The sequence below is a fragment of the Drosophila hydei genome, unplaced genomic scaffold (genome assembly GCF_003285905.1).
Source record: "Drosophila hydei strain 15085-1641.00,03,60 unplaced genomic scaffold, DhydRS2 tig00000172-arrow-pilon, whole genome shotgun sequence".
Taxonomy (NCBI): Eukaryota; Metazoa; Arthropoda; class Insecta; order Diptera; family Drosophilidae; genus Drosophila; species Drosophila hydei.
In genome coordinates, this window is record NW_022045682.1 from 1,391,135 (window position 1) to 1,406,340 (window position 15,206).

Sequence of the window (15,206 nt, forward strand, 5' to 3'; positions counted from 1 at the left end):
GAAGCTGCGGAATTTCCGCGTGATTTCTCAACGCTTGCGTGAATGATGAAACCTATATAAAGATACCTGTGTAGGTGTAGGTGTAGGAGCCGCCTTTGGGCAGGTATGCAAATCGCTTAGATGAACTGCAATTTCGAGGGAAAATCCTGGCCATCGCTTCATTCGCGTTTTGCTAGCGGAAAGTACGCGTTGCTCAAATTCAGATCTAAAGTGCCACACGGCAAGCAGGTGCAAACTGCCCACAACAGTGCGCTTAGAGAACATAAGACATGGCAGCAGAGCCAGATTTCTAATACTTTAATTCTATTTAGCTGCAGAGCTATTATAGCAAATGTGCTTACTGAGTGGGTCAGACTGCTTCTTTAGATATCTAGAGCTCCTCGATGAATTATTTGATATTTCTATTGTCATTAAGAATTCTAAAATATAATATCTAAGCTTCAGTATTACCTAAATTCTTATATATTGCACTCTCAAGTCTTAAATCTCTTTGGAACTTTTATAGAAAATTCCAAATTTCATTTTGTTGCTAAAGATCTTCAGGATGGATACATATTTGGGTATACCTCTCTAATGTCAACATTATATATCATTCTAAAGGTTCTTTGCATTATAAGTTTTAGTTTTTAGTGATTTTCAGTTCTTAGTGATAATATATAAATAAATATTCTGCTTAAAAAAAAAATGTGCAGATAAAGTTTGTGTCTAAAAATGATATTTTTTTGTTATTAGTTTTAAAAGCAAAAAATAAATTTAAATTACATGCAATACAAATTAATTAATTAAAACAAATTTACGATTTTTTAGCTTTTGCTGTTTTCTAAAACATTGAAATATTGCTGAAAATATATATTCAAAATATAATTCATAAATATATTTGTTATATGATTTATGTATATTTTTATATATCTTTCTTCATATATATTTCAGAAAACTTTTATACTTCAGAAAACTGTTTTCTATATGCCAGTGATTCAAATATTTTTTTTTCAAATATTTTATATTAAAATAATAATTATTATTTAAAAAATATACTGATAGTAATCATACAAATTGATTTAAAAAAATTGTAATAAGGTTTTTTGTATTTAATTAACAATAATTAATAAAGAAATTAAAAAAAAATAATTATTAGGTTTTAAAATGTTTGGATATTATTATATAAGAATGTGTAAAAAATTGAATTAATATACGAATTATATATTACATTATATTATATACATATGATATATATAAGTAATATTCTACTCGAGATTGGCATTGACTTTCAGTAAACTTTAATTAAATTTTTAAATTATATATAAAAAATTAAAAAATATAAAAATTAAAGAAATGTTTATAGTTGAAAGAAAGTTTATATTATGTATATTTTATATTTGAAAAATATAATTTATACAAAATATAATATATTAGAAAAGATATATAAAGCGCGCAAACTGAAAAATTGTTCTTATATTTTTCTATATTCCATAAAACTGCTTTGTCTTGGGACATCTGCATAAAACTCGACTTTAACTAATATTGTATTGAATCTTCAGTTCTATATAGCTAGCCTATCCTAAGTTCTAACTATCGATATACCAAGTCCTAACTTTTCCTAAGCAAACTCCAAAGCTCTTTCAATTACTTTGTCTCTCTTCAATTGTATATAGTATTCTATTTTATATCCTTTAGCTACTCGGACTCACCTTTATGTGTAAAACTTCGGACAGTGTTCGCTGATTTGGTCAATAGTCCCGGCTTGGGTATATTCACGGAATCAATTTCGTGTCCCATGATCTGGGCATAGAGATTCTTCATGGCCTCCGGAATTATGATTTTGGATCTGTCGATCTTCGGCGGCCTCTTCATGTTGAACAGCGATAGCAGACTGTTCTCGATTTCGACTAGAGTGGATGGATCCGGTTTCACTTTGTCCTTGATGATCTCTTTGCTGCTGTAGGTGGCTGGTTCGTCCTCGACGATGATTGCATCCGCAACGCCCGGCATTTCGAACTCCCCCAATACGCTGTCCGTGCTCTCAAATGGGGCGGCGTCAACTGGCGCGGGGGCGTGGCCAAACACTTGTGTCTGCGGCGTTGCTGCTGCTGTTGTTGGTGTTGTAGTTGTGTGTGTTTGTTGTTGTGGCTGTTTGTTGGCCATTTTGTTAGTTGATTTAGTATGCTTATGCTGTTTATGCTTATTTTTGGAATTTTTGGAATATTCTAATTGGTCTGTTCTTGTTTTATGCACTTCGTTATTTTGTTTTAATGCAACGGCACTTGTTTGCTGCTTCATATTAATATCACTATCACTGCTGTTGTTGATGTTGTTGAGTAGCAACTCATTGAATGGCTTAAATGCTTTAGCTAATGCTGTTGTTGTTGTTGCTGTTGGTTTAGTATTGATTATGGCCTTAGTTGTCGTTGTTGGCGCTATCGCTGCGATAAATCTGGTCGATATATCCTCGGTGCTAGCAACTTGAACGATCGTTTGAAAAGTCGCCAGCACTGCGAGGAGTAGAAGCCATGCGCGCATGGTCGCTTGCAACTCTGAAACGATACAAAAACATAGGAAATTTTGTTTAGCATTTGTCGATAGGGTTAAAAACGACGCCGGCAGCGCAGCCGGCAGCGGCAGCCACTCAACTCAATTCACTCAAATGTGTAGCGCGTGCGCCCTGCGCCAGAGCGAGACGACTATACATGCACAGAGCATAGCTGGCGCACACACACACGCATACAGCAGCAAATGCGTTTGCGGCTGCGCGCTCTGAGCGCAGCGCAGCGACGTTTTGAGTGTGAGAGCGCGCGCACACACACATACACAGACATTGAGTGACTTTTTTGTTGTTTTTCTTTTGGTCAGGTAGCAGCTTCCTTAAGCGCAGTTTTATGGCCAGCGAAAGGTGCGTGCGTCCTGGCAGCAACAATACGAAGAACTATGAACAAACTGAACTGTGGCTCATTGGCTGACGCACGCACACAGAGAGAGACCAAGAGAGAGCGAGAGTGTAAGAGTGAGAGAGAGCGCGCGACTCATTTTTGAGCGCTTTTTTGTGGTGTTGCAATCGCGTCGGACATTGCACCTTTTCGGCGCTGACACACGATCTGTGGTATGCAGCAGCGATTTGTGTCTACGCTTAGAAATTCAATACAAATCAAACACACACACACACCTGTTCGAGAGTGGGGTGTTTGGCGTGGAAATTAGAGAAGCCAACGGGGCCGTCATAATTTTTCGTCATTTTTCAATATTTCATGTAAGACGAACTTATCGCCCTTTTTTTGATTTATACACAGGCGGCATTTGTTCAATAAAGAATTTTCTACATTTTCACTATCTGAGTTTTGGGGAAAATTTATGAAAATTATTTATTAAAAGTATTCTATATAGATTTCTAGTTATTGTTTTTGTTTTTGTTTTTTCTTATGGGCTATAAATTTGTTTAGATTTTATCTCAAAGATGAGCCCCGTAGCCTGGGCGCACCTTAAGCAGGTCTACGTGCCCCTCACACACACACACGCACAACAAATTACATGTTGTTTTTCACATAAAGATTAAAATCTTATCTAAAACGAGGCGGCAAAGGAATTTTCAAAAAAAAAAAAAAAAAAACAAACGAAGTAGAAGAAGAACATTTCGATTCGAATTAGTTGGCACACGCTGGGGGGTGTCTTTTATTTTGTACTTCGTCTAGATCGTAGATAAGGAAAAGGCGCCGAGGCTGAATGAAAATTTTCATAATTATGCATTATACATTTGACTTATCGAAATGCATTATGAAATGTTCATAATTTGTTTTCTCTTTTCTCCGTTTTTAATATGTTCCCAGAACAAACGAAGCAGGAGTGGGAGAAGCAGCAGGAGGAGTAGCGGCAGGAGTCGCATACCTGCTTGCATTTCCGGGGGGTTTTCCGCTATTGAGCGCATTGCTGGGCTTTTCCCAGCTCTCATTCAAGAGCGCAAAAAAACTCAGCTAAGCATTTGACTCAAATTTCATTTAATTTACTTCATATATTTTTTACTATTTTTTTAAAATTATTTTTGCCAATTGACAACTTTTTCTTGTTGCTTTCCGGTTGTGCAATAAATGATATAGTAGACTATGTAGCCAAGTGTGTCACACACACACACACACACACACACACACTAGCTAGTCAGCACAATGTGCACTCAAAGATACAAAGATACAATGAGGCTAGAGCCAAATACAATTCATATTATGTCTTTTGGCCGATAATTTATGTGCCAAAGGACACTCGACATGTCCTTTGTGGTGGCATTTGCCGACACACTCGCTGCGCACTGCGCTGTGAGCCAATTCCCAGAATCCTTTTGAGCATCTACTACGATTATGATATATTATGAGAGTTGCGTGCGTGAAAATATTTTGATCGAGCTGGGCATTTCCACTAAGTTGTAAAATTGTTTGATCTAAAGTTACAACTATAAAGAAATGCAATTGAAGCGAGACTTAAGATTGATCTTATCTGAAGTTGACTTAGCTCTTGATAAGTGAATTGGCAAATGTGGAATTTGTTGCTCTCTCATTTGTATACCACATATAAAAGCTCTTTAGATATGATGCAACATAAAAATTGATAAAAATTATTCAGTTCAACTTTTTTTGTGAATTGCAAACTACTAATAAAAAGTTCTTTGAATAAAAAGAAACTTAAGAGAACGTGCTTAATTGAAAGATTTTTTATAGCTCATAAAAATAGCATATATATATCGTACATATATAATTAAAAATAACGTCTCAACTATCTATATGTTATCAGACTCTTAGCAGCGGAAAAACAAAGACAACATGCAACAAATTATAACTTATTATTAACTACACAAAAGTTGTAAAAAACCGATATATAATAAATGCTAACAGATGCAAATAGAAAAAAAAAATTATTAAAAATAAAAAAATATATTAAATACATATAAAAAATTGCGAACAATTTTTTTTAAAAATGTATAAACAAAAAAGAAACGCAATAAATTATAAAAGTTATATAAGTACTAGCGATAAATAAATAAAATTAGTTAATTAATTTGTACAAATAATGTTTAAAAATTAATTTAAAATTAAAATTAAAAATAAATTATAATAATAGTGTACAATAATAAATTAATAAAATCAATATTTAATTATTAACTTAAAGAAATTTTTATCTTAATAATGTAAAGAGCATATTAGTTTCCTACAAATATAGCTTAAAAATTGATATTGAAGATAAATAAAATATGGAGTAGATATAGCCTAATAAATTCCGATTTAAAATATTTATTTATTATATAAAACAATTTATGTGATCAATTAAAATATCAATAAGAAAAATATATTTATATATATGTATATATATATAACTCTTTAATTGAATATGATATAAGAATCTCATATTTCCATATTTCATGTCATGTTTAGTCAAATTGAGTTCACACGATTCAGTTGGTATTTTTAAAATACCAACATTGCTATAGGTCTTACGTATATGAGTGTAATGCACTCTACAATGGAACACCTGTAAGAGTTATGTAAAACTCAAACTCTATTTTCGTTCTTTCTTATTTTCCAATATCAAATGAAACTCGAACAAAAAATGTGGCGATCTAATGAAATTGTAGCCCAGCGATTATGCATATTGGCCCAGGGATCAAGGTGTGTGTGAGAGGGCTTATACATGAGTGTGTGTGTGAGGTTCTCACAGCTGGCAAAGTTAACAGTAGCTTGACCTAAGCTTAAGGGCAAACAGCGCAAGGGCAGGCACACAGCGAGGGCGTGTGAGGGAGAGAGAGAGAGAGATAGAGCCTGTGGTGTGAGCGAGAGCGCTGCACTCCGTGTGTGAACTCAAAGAAAACTCACCTCAGTCTTATAAAGTTTCCTATGTTTTCGGATAACTCGAAATCTAGTTGATGTGTGCGTCTCTCTCTATATATTTAGTTTTTCCTTTACACATATATATATATAGTTTTTCATATATATATTTACTTTTTCTTTGATTTCTTGAGCTATATTAATTTAAGTAAGCCGCGTATTTTGATGGATTGCCTCGACACTCAGCCCCCTGCGAGCCAGTTCACACTTAATAGATTTATGACAACGCGCCTTATCGCAGCTGCAATTGTTGTAAACGTTGTTGTTGTTGTTGTTGCTTTGGTTTTTATAGATATTTGCACAATTTACAGCTGTTTAACTTGCTTCTGGCGCGTCTTCGCTTTGGCTACCGTTGCAGCAGGCCAAAGTAACAAAATTTTATGTATAAATCACGCTTGCGTCAATATTTGATAAATCTTTGATAAATATCAACATATATATATATATATAGTATATGTATATATGTATGTGTGTGTTTGCTTGTAGGTTTGTTTGTCTCTTTGTAAATCTCAGTTTTGTCTGTAGGTTTTTCGCTTGCGATAATTGTAGATGAAATAGATGAAATTCTTGTTGAAAATTTTATTGCCGCATTCGAGGCGCAGGCGTAGCCGCTGAGTCCACTGATTGTGTGTGTTTCTTGTTGTTGTTGTTGTTGTGTTTGTTGTTGTCAGGGCACATGACACAGCAGCTAAGTATCTGTGAGATACTTTAAGCATTGGCACTTTCTTGTTTTGTTGTTGTTGTTTTCTTGTTTCAAACTTTTTTACATTCAATTTGCGATTTGCCTTTACAGCGCATTGTTGTTGCTGCTGCTGCTGTTGTTGTTGTTGTTGTAGTTTCTGCTGACGGCACAGTTAAGCACATATTTTCCAAATAGTATAACAACAAAAGCCCGAACCAAATATGCCGACAAAAAAAACAACAAACATATGCAAAGTGAGTCGCACGAAGAAGCGAAAATTTTGGAGTTGCACTTCACATTTGAGATACTTTAGCTTTAGCTTCAGCTTTATCTTTATCTTTATCTCTATCTTTTGTTGTGGTTATTTTTCAGGGCTTCCGCACACGCACACACACACGCACAACAAATTTCAAATTATTATTTACTAGAAATTTTTTACGCCAATTTTTTGTTCACAGTTTTTTCTTCATTTTCTTGACTTTTGGCGTCGGGACCAAAGTATCAATATTGTTTTCGACTCGATCAGCGCTGTGGAACGACTAACGCCTTACTGTCTGGCTCTACCTGATTCGAGTTACAGGTAAGACGCGCACGCCAGCGATCAGTCGAGTCGCCCGAATGCATTCTTCGGCTCTCAGTCGGTTCGTCTCGTCTCTGAGTGAAAACGAGCGCGCGCGCGCTCAATCATGCTCACGCTCTCCCACACACATACACACACGCACACATTGGCGCCCATTCGCTCTCTGTGTATCTCTATCACTTGTGCGCTTTTTGGCTCTCTGCAAGTTTTACTGTTGCTGCGAATGATTATTATTTGATCACGCATCCATCTCGTCTGAAGTTCCCTTTGCCACTGGCAGCCAGCGCGTCGTCAGTTTTTGCTTTCGACTGAACGAGCGCTGAACGAGTTCTTTTCTTTTTGTTCTTTTTACAATTGAGCTAAAAACTGTGAGAAGAGAATGAGAGAGAGAGAGACACTCACACGCACTCACACACTAATTGAGTCAATCGCTGGCTCGGCTCTTTGAGCTTGAGCTTGAGCTTCTCTTGAAGAAAATGGACACCTGAAGAATTTCTGCGTAATCTTAAGAAACTTTGAATTATGAAAAACTTTTTACCTATAAGCCTATATAAGAAGTATGAATTAAAAAAATGATGTACAAGTAAAAATAATAATAATAAATAGTTGACTGCAATTAAAATAATATTTATTTATAGTAAAAACAACAAATAATTAATTTTAAAAATAGTTAATTCTCTGGAAAATGTAATATAATATATAATATAAAATATAAAATAATATATAAAAATATAAAATAATATATATAAATTAGAAAAATTTTTTGTTTGTTTATTTATTATTTTATATTTATATATATAATTTCTTTTAATTGGGGGTTCTGAATTTTGGCTTACTTGCTTAAAAACCGACCAAATATTATATTAAAAATATATACATAAAGCTTGTTATGCAATGCATAAAAAAGGTATCTCAAAAATATAATTTTATAAAGGTGAAAACTATTTTCGTTTTACTTTCAAATTTCAGTCAAAATATTTTACAAGATAACGTAAATTGTTTCATTTCTTTGAAATTTTTGTAGAAATTAGAATATAATTTTTTAAATAAAATATTATTGTATTAAGTTTTTAGCATAGGTTTAAATATATTTTTAGATTTGTTATATTTAAATAAACTATTTATATTAAATTTTTTGAACATTTAAGTGCTATAGGCATGTTTTTAAAATTTTCATAAATATTTTCTATTAAATATTTATATGGAAATTTTGGAATTTTTTAATCCTTTTTTTAATAAAATATCTATTTAATTATCTTTACTCATTGTCTTAGTCACCATTTTAAAATAAATTATTTCAACACTACATTAAATTCTTTTGAAAATTTTAATAAAGCTTTTTTTTTAATATTTTCTTTAAAGTTTAGGTGTTAAAAAAATTATCGAAGATATTTCAAGCTAAAAGAAAAACTGTTAAATATATCAAGTTTTTTTATTCAGCTTGGAAAACCTTCAAATAAGGTTTTATAATTTTATTAGTTACCTTTCAGTTTAAGCCTTGTTAACTAAGCACAATTTGTGGACTTCGATGGTTCAAGCTTTCGTTGTAGTTAACAATAGGCAAAGCGTATCGACACCCAATGCCGTGTTGCACAGGTGAACATCGAATGAAGTAATAAAGAAACCAAAAAAAAACAAATGAAATGAAATTGGAAATACTCTTCGCTCGGGGAGTTGCACGCGCGCAATGAGCCGAGTATAAAACCAAACTGTCTCGCAATGCGAGGCGCACAGAATTCCTGGGGCCAGGGCCAGCCAGGGAGGGACCACGCCAGATCGTGATCGTTGCCGATACGACACGGCACCAGGTGCGAGCGAGAGGCAATGTACACTTTTTAGTTTGCTCGCACGCACACAGAGATACTTGAGTGTGTGCGCGTGTGTGTTTAGGTAACGAAATCCTTAACAACAAACACAAAATGAAATCAAAAAGTCAAGAATTAGTATAATTTTATTGGTTGGCAAGAGGTAAAAAGCAGCAGGGCCGAGATGGAATGACATATGCCATCTCGCTCGCTCGTGCACAGTCGAATGGAACTAGCTACCAATACAAATGCAAACAGTTAAATGCATTTCAACTGCCTTTTGCCTCTGCCTGGCCTGTGCCTTTGCCTTTGCCTTTGCCTTTGCCTTTCGCCCGCTGTTTGTGGAGATGACTTGACACACCCGCGACTCGAGGCAGCCAAAGTGACTGCCACAAAAGGTTGCAGCAGACCTCGTTTTCTGCTGCCGTCGTTGTTGTTGTTCTTGTTGGCCAGCAGGTGCTGCAAGCCAGCCAAAACGACGCTGGCCAACTTGGCCCTGGGTAGGTGGAGCCGCCTCTGCCTTTGCCTTTGCCTTGAACTGAGCGTTCGACTGCTTTTGTCTTGGCTGTCTTTTCTCTCTTTTGGCCACAGCAAATGCGGTTTCTTAATGGATTTCAGAGTTGGAAAACGAACAACTAATAAATATTTACCATTTGCTGTGCCTGTAATCTTACAAGTTCTACATGTATTTATGTAGCTTATACACTCCATTATCTTTGACATATCTAAATTGGTGTATACCCTGTTATTTAATAAGACAGAATCAGTCACGAATCGAGTAATGAAGCCAAGTAAGGGCATCGGCTAAAATGATTCAGTGAAACTATCATTACCATTGGCATGAACCATAGCATTAGCATTAGCATTAGCATTAGAATTAGCATTAGTATTAGCATTAGTATTAACATTAGCGTTATCATTGTCATTGTCATTGTCATTGTCATTGTCATTGTCATTGTCATTGTCATTGTCATTGTCATTGTCATTGTCATTGTCATTGTCATTGTCATTGTCATTGTCATTGTCATTGTCATTGTCATTGTCATTGTCATTGTCATTGTCATTGTCATTGTCATTGTCATTGTCATTGTCATTGTCATTGTCATTGTCATTGTCATTGTCATTGTCATTGTCATTGTCATTGTCATTGTCATTGTCATTGTCATTGTCATTGTCATTGTCATTGTCATTGTCATTGTCATTGTCATTGTCATTGTCATTGTCATTGTCATTGTCATTGTCATTGTCATTGTCATTGTCATTGTCATTGTCATTGTCATTGTCATTGTCATTGTCATTGTCATTGTCATTGTCATTGTCATTGTCATTGTCATTGTCATTGTCATTGTCATTGTCATTGTCATTGTCATTGTGTTTGTCATTGTCATTGTCATTGTCATTGTCATTGTGTTTGTCATTGTCATTGTCATTGTCATTGTCATTGTCATTGTCATTGTCATTGTCTTAACCTATCTTATCTTAGAACAGTTTCTGATGCTGAATATCCAAATTTGTGGCTCTATATAGCAGATAAACATTGATCAGCTTAAATGCACCACTTATGCCCATACCCACATAGCTCTTGATTTGCTCGTGTGACTGGCATTCGCTTAGTGTGTTGTAAATCTTTTGCAGCTTCGTGTCTTGTTTGGTATCTTGAGCTGCATCTTTTTTTGTTGCACATATGCTGTAACTGCCAAGCTGACTGCGTGTCCAGTGTCCACTGTAGCGTCCACTGGCGTCGCTAATGGTCGCGACGTCTGGCAACTTAAGCGTTGCCAGACATTCTGGCTTTGCTGCTGCGGCTGTTGCTTGGTTTGCCTTTGCTCGCCCGGGGCAACTGGCGCCAAGGGCTGCTTAAGTAGCTGCTAACCATTGTCCTAGCTATTGTCCTGGCTGCACTTGACGTTGTCTGTGGTCAGCCTGGCGAGCATCAAATTTCCGCAGACAGATCTATGACCAAGCCGGAAGAGATGACAATGCAGCACTCACAAAACGAAAAGAAAAGCAAAATGAAAGAAAGACAACAACAAGAAAAAAGCCGACGCTGGCTGAGTTGAAATGTCGACGCGTTGGCTGCAGCGCTGAGTGGTGCCAGTGGTGCTGGCGGTGCTGTCGGTGCTGCTGGTGCTGTTGGTGTGATTCATGCCGATTGGCGGATGAGCGCGCAAGAAGAAGCAGCCGCAGAAGGCGGCTCCAAAAACGCGCCAGATCCTTTTGTATGTTAATCGCAGCCAACACGTAGACGCCCTTGCCATAACTGAGTGTGTGTGTGTGTGTGTGTGTGTGATTGTGTGCTCCTCCTCGTTTTTTGTTGCTGCTTCTTTTCAACTTGTTATGCTTCGCTGTGTTAGTCCACTCTCACTTCATTCGGCAGATAAACAGATACTTTGCCTGTCGACTGCGTCTTCTGTCTTCTGTCTCACATTGTCGGCGCTCAACTTTTAATGGCATTTAATTACCTTTTGCATGGTATATGTTCTTTGATACCCTGTACTAATTGGAAACGGGTGTGGCCTGTTCTCGACTTGCAGTTGAGCAGACTCAAGTAAAGCAACATCTATTGCCGATGGGTGCAACAAAACTTCATACATAATTATACATATTATATCATCATTATCATCGATAATTATCGATAACTATTGGTTTTTACTTTAACATGTTTCAGGGGCTATATAAGTTACATGTTCTTTATAATATGCTGAGCATGTTCAGATTATACTAACCAAGAATCGATATTATATATCGAAAAAGAAAGTTGCAATTTACTCAACTTGGTCGATAACAAACACTCCTGGAAAACCGATAATAATCGTTTGGTCTTGCCCTAATTTTTCAACATATCTCATAGTATACATAAGTAAAAGCTACCACATATACAACCATTTGTTGTATCGATAATTATCGATATTTCTATATCGATAACTATCGATATCTACCATATGCTTATGGCGTATATTTCACAGCAATCAGCTATGCAGTACTCAGCTAAGATCTTAGACACACATAAATTTGTACAAATATCGATAGTTATCGATATATAGTTACTGTTCCTATGCATATCTCTCTGAGTTGCCAGCTTAGAGCTGTCTGCAGGGTATCTGTCAGTACGTTACTCGCTTGAGTTGCACATTAGTTTACTTTTTTGCCTATCTCACGCCCTTACGTGGTATTGGACCACCTGAAACTGAAGTCCAGTCACAACAGCGCAGCCCGTACCAAAAAATTCTCATTAAACATTTCGTACCCTTGGCCTATCTGCAGTTACCATCGGAAATTCGCTTCAGCGCTGCTTTTGGCCCACACGGATCGAAGCGCCGGCGCTACTTTCACTCCCAAAAAAAGCAACAACTGTTGCAGCTACAGCAGGGACAGCAACAACTGTTGCAGCAACAGCGGCAACTAAAGGAATTCATTATCAGGTTGCAGGCGGCTGCACTGTCGCAGCTTCATTTATCAAGTGCCGACCCGGACGCGTGTGTCATTTGTAAAGTATCCTTGGCAGGCCAACAAAATGGAAAATGGAAAATGGAAAATTAGGAGAACATGGAACTGCGAAAAGGACTTGACACAGTTTGGCTTGGCTTGGCGCACAGCAGGACTCTCGGACTGTTTGTGATCCTTTTTTTTGCCAACGCAACGGGGCGTGCGATAATTGTGCAGACGAGAGCAGAGATAGAGAACAGTTTGGACAGGAGACGACCGACAATGATATTAGTCTAAAGTTGGAGAAGTCTAAGTGGAGAAATAGAAAGAGTGAAGGACAAAGAGCTCGAGAGCTAGCGAGCACGAGCTGAACACCGAGTAGCACAGAGGAAGCTGAGCTGTGACTTGTAGGAAGGTTGAGTTTGGAACTGGAATAAAATTCAGATATGACCATAGCAACTTGATACCTGTGTTTCTTACTAAAATGTTGTTTTACTTGACGAATATATTATTTGCAATACAAATATTGAGAATTAATGTCTACAGCTGTGCAGCTGTAGGAATTGATTTCTAGAATTACTTATTTTTCCAACTGCTCGACTGCATCAAAGGAATCCTATTTAAAGTCTAAGTTCCAAACGGTTTTACAATCACAAATCTGTCTGCATCTTTGTGTGAAGCTGCAGCTATGACTATACGAAATGTAACTGTAAAAAAATTAAAAGTATCTTATCGTGATATGAAATGATATACAAATTGCATCTTTATCTGATGGACATACTAAATATGGCAAACTAAATATTTATTTCAATATTTTTTGCAAGATACAATCTATCTGTGTCTATAATTATACAGAAGTATCTCTTGCTTATTGACATAAAAAATATATTTGTATCTTTTCTTTTTATCTTTTATTATCTATTGTATCGTCCTCTTAAGGAAATGTATCTTTTTCCAGCTTAAATGTTATTATATCTGATGCGTATAGCAAATGTATGTTTTTGAGAGACTTCTTCAGCAGTTGCCGGGCAACATTTATCTGTGACTATGCAAGAAGTATGTTATAGAAATACGAAATGTATCTGCATCTATTAGTTTCCATAAAGTCTAACACTCTTACGTGACAACTGCATCAGATGGAATCTCCCAAGTAAAAATAATGTATCTTTATCTTGTTGACAGACAAAATGTATCTGTTACTATAGCTCTACAAAAGTATCTGAATCCTTTGCTGGCCAAACTTGATCTATAACTATTTGCAAGCAAAATGTATCTGTATCTTTTTGTCAAGTAAACTGTATCTATTACTAAAGTATCTGCACTTTTTAGAGAATACATTTATATATATATTTCTTTCTCATGCTAATGTATCTGTATCTTTTTCTCATCAGATACATCATTTTGCAGACAAAATGTATCTGCATCTGGTTTACTGTAAAGCCGCCAGCTAATCAATTATCGCAGGAGCTGAAGAACAAAAGTTGGCAAACAATGCGACTGGCACGTGGGCAACACAGCGACAGCGCCTTTCACTGCCACTGCCACTGGTTGATGGAAAGGTGACAGTCAGAGACTGAGACAGAGACTCAAAGGAAACAAAAAAGAAGAAGAAGAAGAAGAGAAACAAAAGCAGCCGCGAAACGACAGCCAGGAGCAGGAGGCTGCGGCGGGACTCTAAAAGATGCGATCGAGTTTGAGATGAAGACGAGGGCAATTGTTGTTCGACTGGATCGATTGTGGCTTGGCTTTTGTTCAATTAAAACGTTATTATTGTGTTGATTGACTGATTGACTGACTGACGGACTGACTGACGACGTTGGCAAGTGGCAACTGGCAACTGGCAACTGGCAACTCGCAACTGGGGACTCAAAGTCTAAGTCTGCGTTTTGTGAAAGCTGATCCTGGGCTGGAAAAACGTTTTGTTAGCCCGAACGCAGTTCTTTCAATGTAATTTGATGCTGATGTACCCTCTTCGTCTGCATCTTGTTGTCATTGTTCCGTCTGTGTGTCTGAAAACGGTTTTGTTTGTTTATGCCCAAAGAGCCAGCCATTAGAGCCGGACAATGCGTGTAATGCGTTGATTTATGCATTCGAGAACAGAGCGAACAGAGCGAGTAACCCAATACGGCAAACGATATAATATCAATAGAGATAACCCATATAAATGTTACCAAAATATATATCTTGGCCTTTTTTATTAGCGCCACTTGGTAATTGTTCTATAGCGACCGAGAGAGAGGGTGGGGGAGAGCAGAGTTGGCCAGCGGGTGGCTCGCCTTTCGACCCACGCCGCACAGTTCAAGTCCAAGTTTGAAGTCTTTGGCCATCTGGGCAATCCACTTATGGGAAACAGTTTGAATTCGAATTAACACAGCGGGAGCAGCCCGCATGTGCATTAAAAGTCAATTGCAATTAAGTTTTATTTCGGCTCCTCCCATCCTAGCTGCAACTGCTCTGATGTGTGAAAATATCAAAGGTGGATCTTGGCTGCGGCCACCACAGCTCAAGTGGTTACAAATCAAATTGTGTTCGCTAGGCTAGCGCCATCGATAAAACTTAATGGCCGCCATAACTGTTAGTCCTAATGGAGTGCAGTTACATGGCCGTGCACTGAGCGAAATTGCAGTCACTTGAAGAGACTGAAGTCGATGTATGAATTTTATTTGAGTTTTGTTTTTCTTTGCTCTAATTTAATTTATTTCTTTGCTCATTTTTAGGTTTCGTCAAACTCAATCTGTTTTACATTTAATTCGTATACATAAATAATTTTAAAATATTATGAAAATAATATTTTTAAACTGAATTTCTTTGTGTTCAGTAAGAGCATAAGTTTTAACAATTATTGTTCTCAAGCTTTT

The 15,206-nt window shown here is 36.6% G+C and overlaps 1 protein-coding gene across 4 annotated transcripts in view; it reads right to left on the reverse strand.

Moving 5' to 3' along the window:
- The window catches only part of LOC111599355 (protein decapentaplegic), a 45,803-nt gene that overhangs the window by 3,109 nt on the left and 27,488 nt on the right, over nt 1–15,206 (reverse strand). The window contains exons 1-2 of one of the 4 annotated variants that reach the window (XM_023314987.2): nt 8,601–8,644; nt 1,689–2,531 (exon numbers count right to left, since the gene is read on the reverse strand). In XM_023314987.2, coding sequence (XP_023170755.2) covers nt 1,689–2,517 — 829 coding nt within the window. In that variant the 5' untranslated portion in view covers nt 2,518–2,531; nt 8,601–8,644. Of the gene's footprint in view, nt 1–1,688; nt 2,532–2,805; nt 2,841–5,843; nt 5,941–8,600; nt 8,645–15,206 lie in introns of those variants that run through there. The other 3 variants (XM_023314985.2, XM_023314988.2, XM_023314986.2) reach the window with 3 other exon arrangements.